Here is a 23,411-nt window from a genome sequence, read left to right on the forward strand (position 1 = left end):
GAGACTGGACTATGAATAGGAGAGGCTTGAATAGAAAGAGGAGTAAAAAAAAAAAGTAGCAACCCCTATTTGAAAGCTAGAACGAGTCAGAAGACGAGTCAGAAGACAAATAACTAAAAAAACATAAAAAAAATAAAAAGAGACTATTGAAAAGTTGCTTAGAACTGCCCATTCTACTAAAAGTTGACTTAAAGGAGAACTAAACCCTAAATGAATGTAGCTAAAAATGGCATATTTTATATAGTGAACTTATTGCACGAGGCTAAAGTTTGAGCTTGTCAATAGCAGCAATGATCCAAGACTTCAAACTTGTCACAGGGGGTCACCATCTTGGAAAGTGTCTGTGACACTCACATGCTCAGTGGGCTCTGATTGGCTGTTGAGAAGCTAAGCTTAGGGCTCGTCACTAATTATCCAGCAGAAAATGAGCTTCCCTGGCTGTAATATAAGCTGATGCTACAGGTTTGCTGATTATTCAATTCTGATGCTAATTGCACTGGTTTCTGTGCTGCCATGTAGTAATTATGTGTATTAATTACTAATCAGCCTTATATTGTGACATTTGTATTCTATGTGTACTGTATATTGTGAGTGGGTCCCTAAGCTCAGTAAGTGACAGCAGCACAGAGCATGTGCAGTGAATCAGCAGAAAAGAAGATGGGGAGCTACTGGGGCATCTTTGGAGACACAGATCTTTACTGCTAAAGGGCTGTGGTTGCCTTGGGCTGGTACAGAAGCACAAAACATCATGTACAACATTTCTAGCTACTTTACTTTAGTTAAGCTGTAGTTCTCCTTTAAAGGTTAAAAAACCCCTGTTAACCTTAAGCCAGATGAGATGGAGTAGTCAGTTTTGCAAACCATGAATTATAATAGTTTGTTATGCATCATTTACAGTATAGTGGTGCAGATCATAGCACTGCCGCCTTCCAGCACTGGGGTCCTGAGTTCAATACCAGCCAGGGAACCATGTGCAAAGCGTGTGTATTGTCTCCCCTAATCCATTAACTGTAGTAAAAAAGGAGGCTTAAAAATTATTATTTTTTTTTTTTTACAACAAAAATATTTTATTTAGGAAAAAATATGGAATGTAATATTGTCTCCCCTAATCCATTAACTGTAGTAAAAAAGGAGGCTTAAAAATTATTTTTTTTTTTTACAACAAAAATATTTTATTTAGGAAAAAATATGGAATGTAACAATTCTGAGCGGATATAAAAGGTGCGTATCCCGAGCGGCCCAGCATTCTGAGAATTCAAGTCTTTTTATTGGGTTTTCTTTTGCTTAGCAGGTTGCAAGTCGGCAAGTGCTGAAATGGAAAGTCTGACCCAAGAGTAGGAGACCCCGAGGGAGCAGTACACAGAGGTGAGGAGCAGGGGCACAAACGGGAGGTGCTGGTGCCAGGGGGTCAGAGGATAAACAACTTCACAGAAGGCACCGAGGGGCACCAGCCCCCATAGATATAGTGTCTCAAGCCAGCTCAGCAGCGCCCGCTCTCTCCTGAAACAACAAGTGAGTAGATCAGTCATGTGAAAAGCAAGGGATCAGTGGCAAGTGGTGGCAGTATTGTCTACTCATTATACCACCCACCAATCATTTCCTTCTATTGACATGTTGTAAAAACAAAATTACGGCTTTTTTTTAATTTACATGTGCCCTATTTATTTATTTTTTAAAATTAACTTTTATTACGATGTAGAGAGTGATTCTAAAACACTTAAACTTATTACTTGTGGTTTTTGAGTTATTTTACTTTTTATTCAGCAGCTCTCCCGTTTGCATTCGAAGCAATCTGGTAACTAGGGTCCAAATTACCCTAGCAACCATGCATTGTTATGAATATGAATAGGAGAGACGTGAATAGAAAGAGAAGTAATAAAAAGTAGCAATAACGATACATTTGTAGCCTTACAGAGCATTTGTTTTTTAGATGGGTCAGTGAGGGTGATTTGAAAGCCTGAAAGAGTCAGAAGAAGGCCAATAACTATAAAGATAAAAATGAAGGCCAATTGAAAAGTTGCCACTTTAATACTAATAGTTAACTAAAAGGCGAATCACCCCTTTAAAAGTTTAAATGTCTAATTTGTTTTAATTCAGATACACAGACAAGGGTATTCTGCTCATTGATCTTACCGAAACATGGCTCTCAGGGACGAGATGCTAAATACAGTGTAAATCAACATCAGCAGCACCTTAATTGGCAGTTCTGAGGAAAAAGAAAAAAAGAAAAAAAAGACCACAACAGTCAAGTCATTTCTGTCTTTATCACCCCCTTCCCCCAATTATTGTAGCTGTACTCTCTGTATACAGATTCACCTTACTGGCTGAACAAAGGCACCCCTTAGCTCATAACACGTTTACAGATATATAGTTCTAGGGGTACCCAGGAAACAAATAGGCACTCACCCCAAATCTCCCCCTAACTGGCCTTCAGGCCGGGCCCCCTTAGCTCATAACAAGGTTACATATATATAGAAACATTGGGGTAACAGTCACCCTGCTATAGTTCCAGGGGTACCCAGGGCACAAATAAACACTCACCCCAAATCTCCCCCTAACTGACCTTCAGGCTGGGCCCCCTTAGCTCATAACAAGGTTACAGATATATAGAAACATTGGGGTGTCACCCTGCTATAGTTCCAGGGGTACCCAGGGTACAAATAAGCACTCACCCCAAATCTCCCCCTAACTGACCTTCAGACTGGGCCCCCTTAGCTCATAACAAGGTTACAGATATATAGAAACATTGGGGTAACAGTCACCCTGCTATAGTTCCAGGGGTACCCAGGGCACAAATAAGCACTCACCCAAAATCTCCCCCTAACTGGCCTTCAGACTGGGCCCCCTTAGCTCATAACAAGGTTACAGATATATAGAAACATTGGGGTAACAGTCACCCTGTTATAGTTCCAGGGGTACCCAGGGTACAAATAAACACTCACCCCAAATCTCCCCCTAACTGACCTTCAGACTGGGCCCCCTTAGCTCATAACAAGGTTACAGATATATAGAAACATTGGGGTGTCACCCTGCTACAGTTCCAGGGGTACAAATAAGCACTCACCCTAAATCTCCCCCTAACTGACCTTCAGACTGGGCCCCGTTAGCTCATAACAAGGTTACAGATATATAGAAACATTGGGGTAACATCACCCATTAGGTAAGGGCAATACCTGGAGATGTGAAGAGCAGAGGGAAGAGAGAGAAGTGGCCGGTCGTGGAGAGGACCAAGAATATCCCAGCATCCTTTGCACTGGTCACAGACAAGATGCTGCCAAGTTAAACAAGTATATATTTATATTTATCAGTATTAGCCAAGATCTTCTTTTGAACCATAAATTATTCATAATGGGAAATGGATCATGCGGAAAGCTATGGAAATACACAATTAAAGAGAATTAAATCTGTGCCAGTCAGAATATAGTTAAAGCTGCCGTTCTATTGATTCTCACAATGCCATTTTGGCTTTCGGTACAGTATGAGAGCACAGCTAGAAGCAGATAATTCTCTGTATATTGTACAGTCGGATATTAGAGACAGTGGGAGCTGCCATACTGACACATAGAGAAGTTACATTTTTAAACAGTTTCTGTAGCATTTCGTCCAATCCCTCCCTCAATAACAGAATGAATTTTTACCGACATCAGTGCTGCAATCCCTTACCTTAATGGGAGAATGGCCAGCAGGATGGCTTTCTCATGAACGTGCCAACCGAACATGAAGGAGCCCAGAGCACACAGAATTAGGCAACGAAGGAAACCACTGGGGCCTTGAGGTTTGCGCCATAATTGGAACACAGAGGGCTGGGGGGAAACACAGAACAGAAAACAACTATATTTTGGGAGAGTAAAACTACACTAAGGTCATATAAGAACGAGATGATGGCAGTGCCCAGGAGTGAACATCCAGCTGCTCAATGCAATGTTTCCTATTTTGTAATTCTCATTTGAATGTAACACTTCACCTTAAAGGAACAGTTCAGTGTACAAATAAAACTGGGTAAATAAATAGGCTGTGCCAAATAAAAAATGTATCTAATATAATTAGCCAAAAATGTAATGTATAAAGGCTGGAGTGACTGGATGTGTAACATAATAACCAGAACACTACTTCCTGCTTTTCAGCTCTCTAACTCTGAGTTAGTCAGTGACTATAAGGGGGGCCACATGGTACATTTCTGTTCAGTGAGTTTGTAATTGATCCTCAGCATTCAGCTCAGATTCAAAAGCAACAGATATGACTCATGTCACCTTAAGTCACTGATTGGTTACAAGAGAGCTGAAAAGCAGGAAGTAGTGTTCTGGCTATTATGTTACACATCCAGTCACTCCAGCCTTTATACATTACATTTTTGCCTAACTAACTATATTAGAATCAGTTTTTATTTAGTACAGCCTATTTACCCAGTTTTTATTTATACATTGAACAATTTAAACTTTACAGATGCTTGGAACCTTGCTGCCTCAGGTGAAGGTGGCCATACACAGGCAGATTAAAGCTGGTCCTTTATATAGATTAAGCATTTTATCTGCCAGTGTATTGGGGCTTCCAACGGGTCTCCCCAAACGATATCAGGCCGAAAATCGTCTAGATGATATCGATTGAGCAGGCTTGACATTTCTGGTGATCGAGAACCACTTTGGCTAGTTGATGTGGTCCTACAACCCATCAGCACCCCTTCTCTTCCGCTTATTTGGCGACCTCATCAAATGAGCAAATCTTATCGTGTATGGCCACCTTTACTCTTGGATTATAAAGTTGTGTTGCCTGTTGGTCTCCATTTATGCAGTTGGAAGAGCTATAGATCTAGCAGCAAGTCAACCCCACCTGCCACTGATCCAAGGGGCCCCAGAAGTCCAGCCCCAGTGTGGGAACCATCGTATCATAGTGACCTGCATAAAGCCGGAGTCTGGAACCATCATCCAGTCTAATTGTCTCCTTGCCCTACAGCAGTGATCCCCAACCAGTAGCTCCTGAGCAACATGTTGCCCTCTAACCCCTTTGTTGTTGCTCTCTGTGTTCTCAAAGTGGGTGCTTATTTTTTAATTCCAAGCTTGGAGGCAAGTTTTAATTGCATAAAAACTAAGTATAGTACCAAGTAGAGCCTCCTGTAGGCTGCCAGACAACATAGAGGCTACCAAATAGCCAATCATTTGGCAACTCAAGGGAATTTTTTATGCTTGTGTTGCTCCCCAACTCTTTTTACATTTGAATGTGGCTCATGGGTAAAAAAAGGTTGGGGACCCCTGCCCTACAGGATATTCCCAGATCTGTTCATAATTCAAAGGTGCTCCTACAAAGGCCAACAGGCAGCAATGTCTGTAAAATAACAATACAAGCACATGCCCTATTATCACAGAAGTGCCCCATTCAGTCCATTACCAGTATGGAGATCAGGGTACAGACTAGCGTTGCCATTGGTGTAACTGAAGGAAGGACACTGTGCTCAAACTCCTGGACCAGTCCCCTGGTCATTGTCCCAGTACCGATACTGGCCGGATCCAGCAGCTGCAGCTTCACACCTGTAATGCACAGACGCATGGGATCACACGCACAGCAACTTTACCTGCAGCACCACTTCTATCACACCATGCAAAAATACTCTGCTCATAATGTTCCTCCTGGATGGTACAAAAGTCTCCATTAAAGGGGTGAGTGGTTCCCCTTTATGTTTACATTCACTATGGCCTATTCTAATCAATACTTTTCAACTGTTTCTTTTTCTTTTTCTAGTTTTTGAATGATTTGCCTTCTTCTTCTGACTATTTCCAGCTTTCAAATGGGGGTCACTGACCCAATTTAGAAAACAAATGCTCTGTAAGGCTACAAATGTACTGTAACTTTTTATTACTCATCTATCTATTCAGGTCTCTCCTATTCATATTCCAGTCTCTAATTCAAATCAATGCACGGTTGCTAGGGTAATTGGGACGCTAGCAACCAGATTGCTGAAACTGCAAACTGGAGAGCTGCTGAATAAAAAACCACAAATAATAAAAAATGAAAACCAATTACAAATTGCCTGAGCAGATCACCCGCTACATCATACTAAAAGTTAATTTAGGGTCAGCGCACACATGCAGATTCGGGGAGATTAGAATCTCCTCTTCTTCGGGCAACTAATCTCCCCAAACTGCCTCCTCTGCCTTCCCACTGGCTAAAACGTAAATCGTCGGCGGGATTCGCCGGAGCGATTCGTTTCCGAAGCCACCCGAAGTTGCCTGACAAGGAAACGAAATGCCGGTGATTTACATTTTAGCCAGCGTGAAGGCAGTTCGGGGAGATTCAAGCACATTAGTTGCCCCGAAGAAGAGGAAATTTGTCACCGGGCGACTAATCTCCCTGAATTTGTGCCCTGACCCTTAAAAGAGAATAACCCCAATAGGTACGGTAACTCATGTACTTTCTTCCACAATGTAACTCTGGGTCAGGAGGTCCCCAGTGCAGATGTACAAAACTGTCAGTTATTAAACATTATGATATGTTACTAGTTAAGGGCAGAGACTAGAGCATATTATGCTGCCAATGTATCACCTTTTCTCATTCTCATGGAAGGACCTACTGGGAATGGGATATGCCGGATATATAGCTGGTTTAATGCCATTGGTTCTTTAAAATATTAATGTAGCATGTTATGTTGATAAATTAGTACCAATAATGGACAGTGCTTTATCCGCCGCATTGTACAGTGCCCAGAAATTCGGTGCCCAGTATGCGTGGCAGAGGCCTCTTTTGAAAGGGAAAAGCCGAGACAGCACTTGAGGCAGTTGGCCCTAAAGAACAAAAAAACAATATTTCATTTTAAAGAACAAACAATACAATTGTGTTACATCAGCTGAAATGTTCAACATGTAAAAAGCAAAAGGGATGACAGAAATCTGGGGCAAGTACCAAGTACACAAAGGGTCCAAAGGAGAGCGCAAACACCGAGCAAACTGTCAGCCCCAGAGAGACCAGTCGCAGGCAGCTGAAACTTCTCCAGCGCACGGATCCGTCTGCGGCAAAACACACAAGCAAACAGTTTTATTGCTGCAATGTGAGTTGTGTGTTACGAGACAAAAACCAGCCAACGTTTCCATTTACCTGGATTATTCCCTGTGAAGCAGTAGGAGCGGAGCATATAGATCCCGTATGCCGGAGCAACATAGAGGAAGATGTGCTTGAAATTGAGAAGGACGGCAAAAAGGAAGGCGCTTTCTACGAATCTCTTCTGCAAGAAATAATTGTCATTCGTAAAACAAGAAATCAACCACAGTTATTCCCAACATACTAGTATTATCCAAGCCGGTGCTGAAGTACTCGTGCGTCTGTCTGTCTGCAGGGTGTCCCAAGAATTGGATCCCTAAGAAGTAGGTGTTCTGGTTCAGTGCAATTCAATTGCTTGGGACATAATTAGGGATGTACCGAATCGACTATTTTGGATTACCCTCAAATCCCTTGTGAAAGATTTGGCCGAATACCGAAGCCTAATTTGCATATGCAAATCAGCACGAGGCTAAAAATGTTTTTACTTCCTTGTTTCGTAACAAAAAGTCACATGAATTAAAGGATTTGGATTCGGGTCGGCCAGGCACAAGGATTCGGCTGAATCCTGCTGAAAATGGCCGAATCCTCTAGACATAATAAACCTTAGGGTATCATTGCTCCAGCATGGTCTAGAACCAATTTGTAAGACCTGGACCCGACCCGCAACTGCCTTATCCGCAACCTGACCCGCAACTGCCTTATCCGCAACCCGACGACCACCATCAAAAAGGATGTGATGGTGCTGCAAAACCGTGACATCATCAAAAGAAACAAGTTTTGTAAAACTTTAAAAGGAGTAAAATGTATACAATATTACATAAGATAAGAAATTTAGACGAGACCGGCAACCCGACCCGCATCTATACCTGCACCTGAAAATCCTCCCCTCATTCCGCAGGGTGCCTGCTTTTTTTTTTTGTGGGTAACCCGTGGGTGCCCGACCCGCTGCAGGACTATAGCATGGTCTTCTGTGGTGGCCTTGGGCTAGTGCAGAACCCTGAATTATATGATGTAACCATTCTAGAATAATTATGTGTTACGCTTTAGTTCTTCTTTAATGTGCATGAACTGTGCAGTGTTTCTTCTGGAGTTCAATCACAGCTGCAAGGTGATAGATATATAAATTATACACATTTTACCTTTGTGTATGTAAAAAAACAAATCATCTCCTAGAAATGTCCACACTAAATATGGAGTGGCTTTGTAACTCCAAAACTGGCAGTATATCTCTGAAGCCACTGGCCCCGCATCTATGATTCCCTAACCGTTACCTGATATAAGCGCGCAATGGAGAGCAGCAGCATACCCGAGAGGAACCCATTGTACTGGAAGTGAATATCTGAGGGTCCATCAGGAAAAAAAAAGCCCCTGGTTTGGTACATGTATTAGTCACTGTGACTGAATTCAGCCTCTGGGTACATTTACCCCATGAAAAAGGACTATTTGTCCAAGGAAAGGATACGATCCACAATCAGCAGGCCGAAGTTCCAGAGCAGCAGCACAGCCAGGACAAAGGGCGGCTTCTGTAGGAGATCCCTCCGATCCTTCCTCCCATTCACACACTTACAGCATCTGCCAGAAGATAAGCAGCAAAACTGTCATACAGTGGCCACTCAGGGAAATAGAAACCTCTGCTCATTATAATAATATTTATCTCTATATATCTAGCTATCTATACTCATTTCCCGTATAAAACTCCCATGCACAGGGCAGACACTCAACAGAGGTTGTTCACCTTCACATTAACTATTAGTATGACGCAGAGAGGGATATTCTGCAATTGGTTTTCATTTTTTATTATTTGTGTTTTTTTGCGTTAATTAGCTTTTTATTCAGCAGCTCTCCAGTTTGCAGTGTCAGCAATCTGGTTGCTAGGGTCCATATTACCCAAGCAACCATGCACTGATTTGAATGAGAATATGGAATATTAATAGGAGAGGGTTGGAACAGAAAAAGAGTAATAACAAGTAGCAATAACAATAAATTTGTAGCTTTAAAGAGCATTTGTTTTTAGACAGGGTCAGTGACCCCCTTTTGAAAGCTAGAAAGAGTCAGGAGAAGAAGGCAAATAATTTATAAACTATAAAAAATAAATAATGGAGACCAATTGAAAAGTTGTTTAGAATTGGCCATTCTATAACATACTAAAAGTGAACTTAAAGGTGAACCACCCCTTTAAGCCTGACTTTTGTCAACCTGACTGTCCCTTCTTAACCTGTCAGTTAAGAGATCCGCTTGTTTGGCAATGTCACCAAACGAGCGAATCTCTCCCCGATATGCCCAAGGCAACCACAGCCCTTTAGCAGTAAAGATCTGTATCTCCAAAGATGCCCCAGTAGCTCCCCATCTTCTTTGCATAGAAATGTCACAATATAAGGCTGATTAGTAATTAATACAGATAATTACTAGATGGCAGCACAGAAACCAGTGCAATTCGCATCAGAATTTAATAATCAGCAAACCTGTAGCATCAGCTTATATTACAGCCAGGGAAGCTCATTTTCTGCTGGATAATTAGTGACGAGCCCTAAGCTTAGCTTCTCAACAGCCAATCAGAGCCCACTGAGCATGTGAGTGTCACAGACACTTTCCAAGATGGTGACCCCCTGTGACAAGTTTGAAGTCTTGGATCATTGCTGCTATTGACAAGCTCAAACTTTAGCCTCGTGCAATAAGTTCACTATAGAAAATATGCCATTTTTAGCCATATTTATTTTTAGGGTTTAGTTTTCCTTTAACCCTGCCCAATTGAAATCTGGCTGACTTTCGGCAAGTTATAGATTGGGGAAGCCCGTCGGAGGGCCCCACACATGGGCCAATAAGCTGCCGACTGTCTGTCGGCAGCTTTTAGCGGCCTGTGTACGGGGGCCTTTAGAGTTTCTAATGCTAACAGACTGCTAAAGCTTAAATATGGCTGCCCCCTCATAGAAGAACATGGGGGATCAGGTGGGTAATGTAAAATAATCTGCAAATACTTTTATGGCAAAATTATAGATAACATGCAAAGCCAATATTATAATAAAAAATGGTTTAATTTCTGGTGTCAGTATCTCTTTAATGTCCATGTTTATTAAAGTAGCAAAAGTCCAGCCGGCTTCCGCTTCATTGTTTCACAGAACCAGCAGAGCAGAGACTATAAACGGACACTGAAAATGTGGAATGAGAGGATATTGGGAATCGGTTTTCAATTATAATTTCTTTCATGTTTCAAAACGCTGTCTCTAGGATGGAGCTCCCCCTTTACTGTTCCTATTGCTGATGAAATAAGAAACGAGGGAGGGAGGGCACTTACTGGCGGGCAGCAAAGATGAAGAGGAGATCAGTGATGATAACAGAAAACCTCTGGAAGAGGACGGTCTCCTGGCTGGCATAGTTTAAATTCTCCACTTTCAGCATCTCCGGGTCAACGTAGTGAGCCACTTTGGCAAGAACATGTTCAAACCATGCGAAGAACGGCGGGTAATCCAACGTCCACTCCGATGTTGTCTGCGGGCAGCAAAAATACCGTATTTGATGCATTAGAAGTCACCCGTTGATGTGACAGTACTGATTTAATGGGTTTGTTCACCTTAAAAAGGGAAGTAGAGTCTAAAATAGAATAAAGCTAGAAAGTCTATATTTTGTATACTAAATATAAACATGAACTTACTGCACCACAAGCCTAATCAAACAAATAATTTATACTTTCAAAGTTGGTCACAGGGGGCTGTCATTTTTGTTATACATATTTGCAAGACCAAGACTGTGCACATGCTCAGTGTGATCTGGGCTGCTTAGGGATCGTCATAAATTATCAAAACTGCACAAGTCAAAGAATATCTGCCAGAAGCCGATACAGCAAGACTGATTAATAATCAGAATATACAGACTGCACTGGGTCGTGTGTTGTCATGTAATCTAATGTGGATTTTATAGTTTTTGTATTGTTTAATACAAACTTTCTCCAAATCTGCAGAATCAGTTGCTGCAGCAAAATAATTCTCCAAATAGAATCCCGGTTTATCTGTTTAAATCTGGCTCCATGATCTTTGTCCCTGCAGCTGGAGTTGGAAACAGTAAAGGGGATGTAAAGGCAAAAATAAAATCCAAAACAAATCTCTACACCGTCGCCGACTGCTCTACAGGGAAACAAACAAAGCTGCTTGCGTTCTGCAGAGCTGGGAAGTAAGGCGGGGGCTCCCCCTGCTGTACATAAGTATGATTGTTTCCCTGCTCAGCAGTTAGGGACCGTCTGACAATTCCTATCCACAGCAGTAAATGAAGGGAGAATTCACTGTATACAGTCAGGTTTCTTATAAAAACGGTACACATTTTTTAATTAAAGTATATTGGAGATAGGTTTCTTTTTCATTAAAGAAAGTAAAAATGGGATTTTATTTTTTTGCCTTTACATGCCCTTTAAATTAACTTTTACTATGATGTAGAGAGTGATATTCTGAGTCAATTTGGAATTGGTATTCATTTTTTTATTATTTGTAGTTTTTGAGTTATTTAGCTTTTTATTCAGCAGCTCTCCAGTTTGCAGTTTCAGCCATCTGGTTGCCAACCAAAATTGAACCAAATTCCCCTAGCAACCATGCATTGATTTGAGTAGGAGACTGGAATATGAATAAGAGAGGCCTGAATAGAAAGATAAGTAATAACAATAAATGTATATCCTTCCAAAGCATGTTTTTTTGGATGGAATCAGAAACCCTCCCATTTGAAAGATGGAAAGAAGAAACGTAAAAATAAATAAATGAATAAATAGTGAAGGCCAATTGAAAAGCTGCTTAGAATTAGCCATTGTATAACATATAAAAGTTTACTTAAAAATTAATCTGAACAAAATTGTTATTCATGTAGTTTACTGTTTTTATTAGGCATTCTGCCTTTTTCAGCCTGGCCTGAACAGAATCCTAATTTGCATCCGGTGACTTTTCATCACAAAACAAGAAAGTTTCTTTGGTTCAGTATTCGGCCAAATCGTTCACGAAGGATTCAGCCGAATCTGAAATGGTGGGTTCAGTGCATCCCTAGTTTTTATACTATACAAATAAACGTATTAAATTGCAGAAGGAATGTCTGGGTTCCCTCTCTGGAAGAACAATATATAAGGGATATGCAGAGACTGCAGTGCTGGGGTGTCGGAGCCTCTGCCCTATCATACGTACCCCTCGCAATGCTCAAGTCCCAGGTTCAATCCTAGTCAGGGAACTAACTGCAAGGAATGTGTATGTTCCAGGTCTGGACTGAGAATGAAAATAGGCCCTGGCATTTCAGGTACACAGGGGCCCAATCAGCCCCAACCAGCCCACTAAATACTGACTTTCTATGGCACCTTATAGCAGCCCCTCTGGCATTTGCCAGAACCCACAGATTGTCAGTCCGGGCCTGGTATGTTCTGCCCAGTGTGGGTTCCTCCATGTATTCGGCTTTCCTCCCACCCTCCAAATACATACAGGCAGGTTAATGGAGCCCTGATAAAACTGACCCTAGTGTATGTGACTGTTATAGGGACCTTAGATTGTAAGCTCCACTTGGGCAGGGACTGATGGCAATGTATAGAATATTTGTCTCTGTACAGCACTAGGGAATAGGTTGGCACTTTATAAAGTAGTGTTAATCATGGACTCACCTCATAGTACCACTTGGATACAGGCAGGCTGTGGGTGATGGCCAACCAGTTTCTGTGCACCTCGAAATCTGTAGAATGGCTGTAAGAAAGGAAGGACACTGTCACTTTAACTAACACATATTTTAGCTGAAGGAGCCTTTATGCAGCCTGCTTCCCACCAAAACAGATTTCTCTACAATCCAGAGAGATCTTGTTTGGGCAGGCCATGCATTTGACCTTATACACAGGCCAATAAGCTTCCAGCACGCTCTGGATTGGCCACCTCAGCCATCTTTTAAAGGAGAACTAAAGCCTAACTAAAGAAGCAGCTAGAAATTATGTACATGATGTTTTGTGCTTCTGTACCAGCCCAAGGCAACCACAGCCCTTTAGCAGTAAAGATCTGTGTCTCCAAAGATGCCCCAGTAGCTCCCCATCTTCTTTTCTGCTGATTCACTGCACATGCTCTGTGCTGCTGTCACTTACTGAGCTTAGGGACCCACTCACAATATACAGTACACATAGAATAGAAATGTCACAATATAAGGCTGATTAGTAATTAATACACATAATTACTACATGGCAGCACAGAAACCAGTGCAATTAGCATCAGAATTTAATAATCAGCAAACCTGTAGCATTAGCTTATATTACAGCCAGGGAAGCTCATTTTCTGCTGGATAATTAGTGACGAGCCCTAAGCTTAGCTTCTCAACAGCCAATCAGAGCCCACTGAGCATGTGAGTGTCACAGACACTTTCCAAGATGGTGACCCCCTGTGACAAGTTTGAAGTCCTGGATCATTGCTGCTATTGACAAGCTCAAACTTTAGCCTCGTGCAATAAGTTCACTATATAAAATATGACATTTTTAGCCATATCCATTTTTAATTAGTTTAGTTCTCCTTTAAAAATATATACAATCAATCATCCAACAGCCTTAATGTTTAACACTGTTTAACCGAGAAATGAAATGTCGGAAAGATCTGAGAAAGCTCATGAGAAGCAGAACAACCAAAACCACTGTGAATAAGCCATAGTAATAATATTGCCAATAATCAGATCATGATAATATGACTGCATGCCATGTATCTGATGGGAAAGATACTGAACATAGTGGGAGGTGTTTAACCTTTGATGCCATAGGGCTCACAGATGTGGGCACATCCCAGAGAGACACTGGGGCTCATTTATCAACACTGGGCAAATTTGCCCATGGGCAGTTACCTATAGCAACCTATGAATGAATGCAATACTTTGATTGGTTGCCATGGGTTACTGCCCATGGTCAAATTTGCCCAGTGTTGATAAATGAGCCCCACTGACTTATAGCACAATCAGTCACGATTTGTGAGCTATATATTATCAGGGTCAGGAGTAGCTGTAGCCAGAACCAGCAGTTGCTGCATACGAATGCTGTGATACAACTCCAACCTTTCAGCTGCTGTCAAACTACAACTCCCAGAATCCCTCCGACATGAAAAGTCTGGGATGTGAGGACAGGGCCACCTTCAAACAGGGGGACTGCTGCCAGGGACAGGGATTTGGCAATAACAGGACATGACTAGGGTTGGCTCAGGGGAGGAGTTTCTTGGGCACAAGCAAATTATTTTTCCATTTGAGCCTCTTTCAACCTGGTGGCCTATAGGTTAATAATTGCCCCTCCCCCTCCTGTAATATGGGCCATTTAAATGCTAGTGACAGCCCTATGTGAGAGGAGTTGCTGGAGGTCTGAAAGTTGGAGAATATAAACCAACAGTTTCCTCTCAATGTGGCCCCTCCAGTATGATCCCTCGCTGCTGCCAGATAATGTTGGCAGTTCTAACTGAACACACAGGAATAGGAAACTGTTTCCGCACTGAACATTAAAGGGGTTGTTCACCTTTGAGTTAACCGTTAGTAGGATGTAGAGAGAGATATTCTGAGACAATTTTCAATTGGTTTTCATTTTTTATCACTTGTGGTTTTTGAGTTATTTAGCTTTTTATTCAGCAGCTTTCTCTTTTTTTCATAGTTTTTTATAGTTTTTGATTTGCCTTTTTATTTGCCTTTTTCTTCTGGCTCTTTCCAGCTTTCAAAAGGGGGTCACTGACCCCCATCTAAAAAACAAATGCTCTGTAAGGCTACAAATGTATTGTTATTGTTACTTTTTATTCCTCATCTTTCTATTCAGCCTCTCCTATTCATATTCCAGTCTCTTATTCAAATCAATGAATGGTTGCTAGGGAGATTTGGACCCTAGTTACCAGATTGCTTAAGATGCAAATTTAAGAGTTGCTGAATAGAAATCTAAATAACTCAAAAACCACAAATAATAAAAAATGAAAACTAATTACAAATTATCTCAGAATATCCCTCTCTACATCATACTGACTTTTAACTCAAAGGTGAACAACCCCTTTAGGTTCTGTCCTTAGGAATCACTGAGAGAGGCACCTGCTCATTGGGCCAATACATTATACTGGTCAGATATGCTGAACTCCATTTCCCAGCATGCTCTCTCGATCTAGCAAAGCTGAGACGAGTCAACAGGACGCCGGGAGTAATAGAGCAGGTTTGCTTGCGGATCCCAATCCCACGCACATCTACACAGGGCGGGACGTGAGTGTATTTGGCAGGGAGGGAGGCTATGGAAATACAGGTTCATGTCGGGGTGCGAGGCCGGTGCTTACTAGGTCGGTATGAGCAGACATTTCAGCAGGGACACGGCGATCGCCAGGGTTACAAACCAGCTCCCATCCCCGCTCTCTTTGCTCTTGGAGACAGAGTTGCCGCCGCTGCTATTGCCGGTGCCCACGTTCCCACCTTTGGAAGGCGACATCTTGCTCCTCCCGGAAGTCGGCGCTGCCTGCAGGAGCTGCCCTAGCCAGGAAAGGTGCACGGGGCGGGGCTTTAAAGATAATCAGGAAGTGTTGGCTGCAGACTATCTATGTGCTGCACTCACTCACTATATTTAGTGTTAGCTTTTGCTGTTAAAGGACTGGTTCACGTTTAAAGTTTTAAACTCATTGTATGATGTAGCCATCGATATGCTAAGACAATTTGCAGCTGCTCTTCCCATGGCTTTTCAGTTCTTTAGCTTTTTTGCTCAGCTGCTCTCCAGCTTGATATTTCAGCAGCTAGCTGGTTGCTAGGGTTTTATTTACCCTAGCAACCAGGCAGTGATTTCAGCCATAGACTGGAATATGAATAGGAGAGGCCTGAACAGAAAGAAGAGTAATACAAAGTAGCCTTAAAGAGCATTTGTTTTTTAGTTGATTCATTGACCCACATTTTAAAGCTGGAAAGAGTCAGAAGAAGAAGAAGGCACATCGAACTATAAAAATAAATGAAGACCAATTGCAAAGTTAATAGGAAAAGACCATTCTGTGATCTAAAAGTTAATTTAAAAGTAAACCACCTCTTTAAGACACAGTGAGTAAGTGAGTAGCACCAGTAAAAAAGTCAGGGAATAATGGGGCACATGACACTGTATGGGGCCTGCCTTGTATCCCCACTCCCTGCTGCACTAGACCTCCCAACATTTTGGAAACAGAAAGAGGGACAAAAAGAATTGCCATGCGGAGCGTGGGGAAATTTTTTTTTGCCCACGCACATTTTTTGTGGCCACATCCCATAATTACCATGTCCAAATTTGGTAGGTTAGTTTCAACACATTTCTATGGTTTTTATGTGTTATTACAGTTTTGCTAATGAAGGTGAATTGCCCTTTAAAGGAGAACTAAACTCTAAAAATGAATGTGGCTAAAAATGCCATATTTTATATAGTGAACTTATTGCACGAGGCTAAAGTTTCAGCTTGTCAATAGCAGCAATGATCCAGGACTTCAAACTTGTCACAGGGGCAGGGCCGGACTGGGAGAAAAAAGCAGCCCTGGCAAAATAAATCAAAGCAGCCCACCTCGGGTTTGGGATTGGTTATCTGGAAACCCATTATCCAGAAAGCACCAAATTATGGAAATGCCATCTCCCATAGACTCTTATAATCAAACAATCCAAATATTTAAAATTGATTTCATTTTCTCTGTAATAATAAAACAGAACCTTATACTTGAGCCAAACAAAGATATAATTAGTCTTTATTGGGGCAAAATCAGATTATGGGGTTTATTTAATGTTTACATGATTTTCTAGAAACTATGATGATCCAAATTTTGGAAAGATCCGTTTTCCATAAAACCCCAGGTCTCGAGAATTCTGAATAACAGGCACCAAACGAGCAAATTTAGGGGCTGTTCCTGCTGAATTGTGCTTAGTACAGAGGAATACCTATGCTGCCATAGTTTTATGGGATCTCTCTGTACAGACTATGAGCAAATTTAGAGGACTGTTCCTGCTGAATTGTGCTTAGTACAGGGAATACCTATGCTGCCATAGTTTTATGGGATCTCTCTTTACAGACTATGAGCAAACTTAGGGGACTGTTCCTGCTGAATTGTGCTTAGTACAGAGGAATACCTATGCTGCCATAGTTTTATGGGATATCTCTGTACAGACTATGAGCAAAGTTAGGGGCTGTTCCTGCTGAAATGTGAGGTGACCATCTGACCATGCCCATTATGGGAGGAATATTGAATATAGACAGCTAAACATTTCTTTTTAAAAAAAGACACTGATGCAATTTAACTTATTAAAACCCAAAAGACACAGTTGCAATTCCATGCATAATACCCCAGAACTAAAAGCAGGATGAACACAGTGAGAATTCCATGAATTCCCCCAGAAATGGCACAAGGAAAGGGTTAAAAATCACAAGGCAGTGTAATAAAAATGATTTGTATCCTTACTTGGCCAGCATTCTTTCTGCACTGATAGTAGGGGGTGAAGAGGATGAATCTGCAGCACCAGCGTCTGCCATCCATCCTGCCTGTTCAGTACTGGACAAAGCAATCGTATACAGGTGCCTTTTTCCCTGCCTGCAATTGCCTGTCATTTGTCCCATAGCTGAGGGCACACAGGGGACGTAAGTTACGTTAGTTCTCCCACTCGCTCCTCCCCACTGCACACTTAAACCCCACCCCCTGCTAAAGATGAGCAGTCCAGACAGAAAAAAGAAAACAAGCACGGCCCTTGGGACGGCTCTTCAGACAGAAGAAAGTGATCTTCCTCGATCACTGTTACTACGCGCACAGGGGATCGTTTGGTGAGGGAGAAGATTTTGGTATGGTGCAGCCCATTTACTTTGCGCAGGCAGCGGCCCAACGGGCAATTGCCCGAATTAACTGATGGCCAGTCCGGGCCTGCACAGGGGGTCACCATCTTGGAAAGTGTCTGTGACACTAACATGCTCAGTGGGCTCTGATTGGCTGTTGAGAAGCTAAGCTTAGGGCTCGTCACTAATTATCCAGCAGAAAATGAGCTTCCCTGGCTGTAATATAAGCTGATGCTACAGGTTTGCTGATTATTAAATTCTGATGCTAATTGCACTGGTTTCTGTGCTGCCATGTAATAATTATCTGTATTAATTACTAATCAGCCTTATATTGTGACATTTCTATTCTATGTGTACAGTATATTGTGAGTGGGTCCCTAAGCTCAGTAAGTGACAGCAGCACAGAGCATGTGCAGTGAATCAGCAGAAAAGAAGATGGGGAGCTACTGGGGCATCTTTGGAGACACAGATCTTTATGTTAAAGGGTTATAGTTGTCTTGGGCTGGTACAGAAGCCCAAAACATAATGTACAACATTTCTACCTACTCTTTAGTGAGGTTTTACTTCTTCTTTAAGCTGTGAGTCTTCGTTCTTATCTTATCTAAAAACGGTTACAAAAGTATCTTAAGTATGTGTTCTGGGCGCTCTGCCAGGAGCCACTTAAGTTAGAAAAGTATTATCTTTTTTGGGCTGTTTAGTGCAGCAGATAAAATTGAAACTTGGGAAATATCAGTACAAATCCAGGACTGCGGCTATCAAAAGTGCTCAAAACGGGACAGTGGGAGGTATGCACTAGATGGGGGTGTCAGAAGAGCAAGACCACCAGCAGTGATCATGGGGCCTCATACTATCCCAGTTATTAGCCCACTGGCCACCTACATCCCATGAATGGTGCACCCTGCCAATAAGTACAATGATGCCCAGCAAATCACAAACATATGTTCCTCCCCAAACCCCGCCTACTCCCTCTACAAGCCCTGCCCCTTTCACAACCCACAAATTGCTCTTTTCCATCTTAGCCCCCCTCCATTGCCTTGGGGCCCCTGACTGCAGTTTCCCATGTACCTCCCTAATGGTGGCATTTTTTTAAAAATACAAGTGTAACCCGCCATAAATGGTCCAACACAAGGCCAGCATGTAGGGGTTTAACATTCAATTGAGATCTCTATTTCCAGTTGGCAATTTCAGCAATCTTGTTTCTAGGGTCCAAATTCCCCTAGCAACCATGCATTGATTTGAATAAGAGACTGGAATATGAATAGGAGAGGCCTGAATAGAAAGATGAGCAATAAACAACAACAATAACAATACTTGTGGACACTTAAAGAGCATTTGTTTTTAGATGGGGTCAGTGACCCTCATTTGATAACGGGAAAGAGTCAGAAGAAGAAGGCAAATAATTCAAAAGCTATCAAAAAAAAAAGTAATGAAGGTCAATTGAAAAGTTGCTTAGAACTGGCCGTTCTATAACATACTAAAAGTTACCATGATGGTGAACCATCCTTTTAATTAAAAATCTGTATTTTGCTGATACACATGTATTTGCCCCAGGAAATTTGAAGGCAGAAGAAGACGGAAGAGGATCGCTCTGTGGTGCTCACTGGTATAACCCCGGGCTGGTGCAGTTTTCTGCTAATAGGAGCACCGGCCCAGGGTTTCAGGTAAGTCAATACAATCATTTGGGGGTGCCTAACATTTGGCACCCCAAGTGCAAAAAGACTTTCCTTCTCCTTTAATCTCACTCTCTACTAAATCAAAGGCCACTACTTTCTCTTAACTTTTGTCTTTCTTGCTCCATGTTCTCTCCTCACTGGGTTTTCAAGAAACTTCTCTATCTTGGACCGCCTCTTGTTTTCTAATCAATCCTTCAGTGTCCCCCATACAGCCTCCACCTCCTTTCCGCACCCTCAGTTGGAGGTACCTCACTTGTCTTGGTAAGTTAATCAAATTATTGTTTCAATATCATTTATATGCAGATGTTACTTATATCTACCTATCTGCTCCAGACCAGACTGTCTCACAGCAAGTTCTTCTTTATCACATGAACAATTCATCCTTCCACCTTCCAATTTGGTTTCTCTTTCTGACATCACAGTCAGTGTGGAAAATAACAATATAACCCGTTACAGCAAGTCAGTTGCCTAGTAGTCACATTTGGCTCTGATCTCTCATTCATTGTCTCATTGACCCTTCAGCACACAACACACCATCAGAATTCTCATCCATGCCCTTGTCATGTCTCATTTAGACTGTTGTAACTCTCTCTGTTCTGTGGCCTCACCTGTCTAATCTGACCCCAACCCATCATGAACGCTGCCGACCAACTAATACACCTCTCCTCCTGGTCCACAAGCAGGGCCGCCATCAGAAATCGCAGGGCCCCATACGAAAAAATTTCATGGGCCCCCTGGGCTGCGCCCACCACAAGCCCCACCTACAGGTCCACCTCTCACCACACACTAAAAACAAAAAAAACATTGGTGGCTATGGTTCCCATATGTTAATAAAAAAATATTGGTGGTCAGGGCCCCCCCCATTGAAAAAAACATTTGTGGACAGGGCCCCCCCATGTTATAAGAAAATTGGTGGCTTGGGCCCCCCTTAAACGTCCATGTAAAAAAAACTTGCCCCCCCCAGAAGTTTAAAAAAAAAAATTAGTGCCTAGGGCCCCACCACACAACAGGGACCACAAAGAGTTACCTTTGGGGGGCCCTGCCATGTTACACTTACTTCATTAGTGTGGCCCACCCAGGGCCGGATTTACATAGTGGGTGCCCCTTGGCCCACTGCCATTTGTCGACCCTCTTCCCTCCCCTTTATTGTGCAAATTTTGATCATCAATGGGGATTGGCGCATGGGAAATTTAAAAAATGATTGTATCTCCAGCACATCCCCAGTGTTTTTGAACCAATGTGGGTGTGGTTGGGCATCATGCCGCCCCCCTAAAATCCTGCCGCCCTAGGCCCGGGCCTAGGTGGCCTTTCCACAAATCCGGGCCTGGGCCCACCTGCTGTCAGTGAGTTGCCAACGACATAAAGGAGGAGGGGAGCACAGGTGGCTGCATCTTCTTCCAGTGACAGCATTTTCGTCTCTTATTGTTCACAGAATTTAAAGTCCTGGTAAAGCTACATGGTGATTGGATGAGCTGGAGGAGAAGTTCAAACCTCAGCTATCCAATCCCTGAGCAGCTCAACCAGGACTTAAACTCAGTGACCAATAAGGGGAAGTAATGGACAGAAGATACCTTCCCTTGTGCTCCCGGCGTGGTTTCCCGAAGTCAGCAGCTCTCAGAAAACAGGGGGGCACGGCTAATCAAGAAAGTGTGGTGTGGCCATTCCCCCCATACCCTCGGGCCCCCTACAACTCTCCCCCCTGACGGCTGCCCTGTCCACAAGTGCCACCCCTCTCTGCACTGGCTGACTGTCATGTACAGGATTCAATTCAAGATTTTCAAACTCACCAAAGAATACTCCCCAATGCTGCACCACTATATATAACCACCCTTAAAACCTAGTGCATCCCCAATGTATATGGACTCTGCATCCAAGACACTTCTGCACCATCACTGTACCAGGGATGCACCGAATCCACTATTTTGGCTTCGGCCGAACCCCCGAATCCTTTGTGAAAGACTCGGCTGAATACCGAACCAAATCATAATTTGCATATGCAAATTAGGTGTGGAAAGGGGAAAACATTTTTACTTCCTTGTTTTATGACAAAGTCATGCAATTTCCCTCCCCACCCCTAAATAGCATATGCAAATTAGGATTCGGATTCCGTTCGGCCGTGCAGAAGGATTAGGCCGAATCTGAATCCTGCTGAAAAGGGCCGAATCCCGAATTTGGTGCATCCCTACACTGTACTAACCAACAGGATCTCTACAGGCAACCTGGCTATCCTCACCGTATTTCTCACTTCCTCTCCCTCTTAGAATGTGAGCTCTTTTAAACAGGTCCCTCCCCCTACAGTCCCCTGACAAGATCCAATTGTTACGGTCAATCATTTTTGGAGAAATGTTTGTAAATGTTAATCGTTTGGTTAATATTTGTACAAATACACCAAGATTTGTATCCCTTTCCTCTATAAAGCCCAGTGTGAAATGATTGCCCTATAAATAATAATAATAAATAATAATAGACCATAAGCATTATGGGAAGTCAGTAACTTAACACAGGGCCCACACATGCAGAAGAAGAGGAGGCAGAAGACAAGAAAGATGAATGTACCATATTTATTGATGGCAGAAAAAATATGACTTATGCCTAACTCGTCTCTTCTACAGGTTTTTATTTTATTTGAAAAATGAGGCCCTACTTACAGCATAAATAATAACCGACAAGAGACCAGGACTCTGATTAATAATACAGGAATAAATTAATAACTTATGTGGTTCCACACGTGACGTGTGAATTAGAGACACGCAGCTGTTAATATTACAAGATATACATTCCAGTCTTTAACATTGTAGGGGGGGCAGGAAGAAAAAGACATGAGATTAAAATCCAAAGGGCGAGTGTGAGCAGCTCTTTCACCACTAGGAGGCGCTGCAAGCAAAGGGTCGCTCGTTAGCTACATCATTAGTGCAGTCACTAGCATACTGGAGAGCAGGAGTTCTTCCCAAAAAAAAATCTCAAAATATTTACAGAGCAACGAGTCACACAAAGAAAATAAACAAGGAGCAATGAAAGTGGAATCTGCAGGTTGCTGCCCTTTAGTCAGTGCCGCTATAAAATGATAAAACATTATATACATATTTGGCTAATGTAAACCGCAGTGCTGAGTGTGTGACCAGAACCAATCAAAACGTTACAATCGTAAGTGAACAGGGCAGCAGTACAATTAAGGCTCATACCCATGTGCAATAGAGGGGTCACCCACCCACCCAGTGAGACCTCAGCAGTTATATATCTGTGCCCAATCCAGCCACCCATAAAGTCAACATAGGGGATAGTATATAAATACCGACTGCCTCGGTATTTGCAATGATGTTGTTTGGGCTGAACCAACGTCCTGCAATGGCCCAAATGCGCCCCCAACCCGCACATCACTATATTATATATATTTATATGGTATAGAAACACCAATTGAGTAATTAAAGGGCTACTGGCAATTTAGTAATTTCTGCAGGACCCAGCTTGCCATATCTGTGGGTCTTTAGCTCCCAAAAAACTAAGGAATCTGGGAGTCAATTTGCTGCACCATAAATCCCTGGGAGCCGACCTTACTGTTTGAAGTAGCCATTAGAGTATTGAACTTGTTGGACAGTTGGCTTGGGGGTAGGGTTGCCACCTGTCCAGATTTCACCCAGACAGCCCTTCCAAAAACCACTCTGTCCGGTTGAAAAGTGCCTGTCCGGATTTCCAAATTAGGAAATCCAGAGAGCACATTGAAGTTAATGACATCAGCCAATCGGCACATCATCAGTTTTGCCCTTGAGCTCATTGGCCCCTCCCCCAATGGCAACAGTCCATCCCTTGACACTAGTGGCCCACCCCTGAGGTCACGGGACCGCCCCCCAACATCCACCCCGTCCCCCAGCCCGGTTTCTGCAAAAAGAAAAGGTGGAAACCCTACTAGGGGGCCCCCCATAGTTCACAGCAAGGGTACAGACGTATAAATATTTGGATTGCTACAC

The 23,411-nt window shown here is 42.6% G+C and overlaps 1 protein-coding gene across 1 annotated transcript; it reads right to left on the reverse strand.

Moving 5' to 3' along the window:
- Window positions 1-1,146: 1,146 nt before the first annotated feature.
- Window positions 1,147-15,446, reverse strand: alg8.S (ALG8, alpha-1,3-glucosyltransferase S homeolog). Its single transcript, NM_001091339.1, is given in 13 exon segments — window positions 1,147-1,500; window positions 2,134-2,206; window positions 3,174-3,271; window positions 3,664-3,803; window positions 5,383-5,522; window positions 6,653-6,773; window positions 6,892-6,995; window positions 7,084-7,210; window positions 8,298-8,365; window positions 8,489-8,598; window positions 10,319-10,512; window positions 12,644-12,722; window positions 15,294-15,446. Coding segments are annotated over 13 exon segments (1,638 nt in total). The 5' UTR covers window positions 15,443-15,446; the 3' UTR covers window positions 1,147-1,265.
- Window positions 15,447-23,411: the final 7,965 nt, after the last annotated feature.

The sequence above is a fragment of the Xenopus laevis genome, chromosome 2S (assembly GCF_017654675.1).
Source record: "Xenopus laevis strain J_2021 chromosome 2S, Xenopus_laevis_v10.1, whole genome shotgun sequence".
NCBI classification, from domain to species: Eukaryota; Metazoa; Chordata; class Amphibia; order Anura; family Pipidae; genus Xenopus; species Xenopus laevis.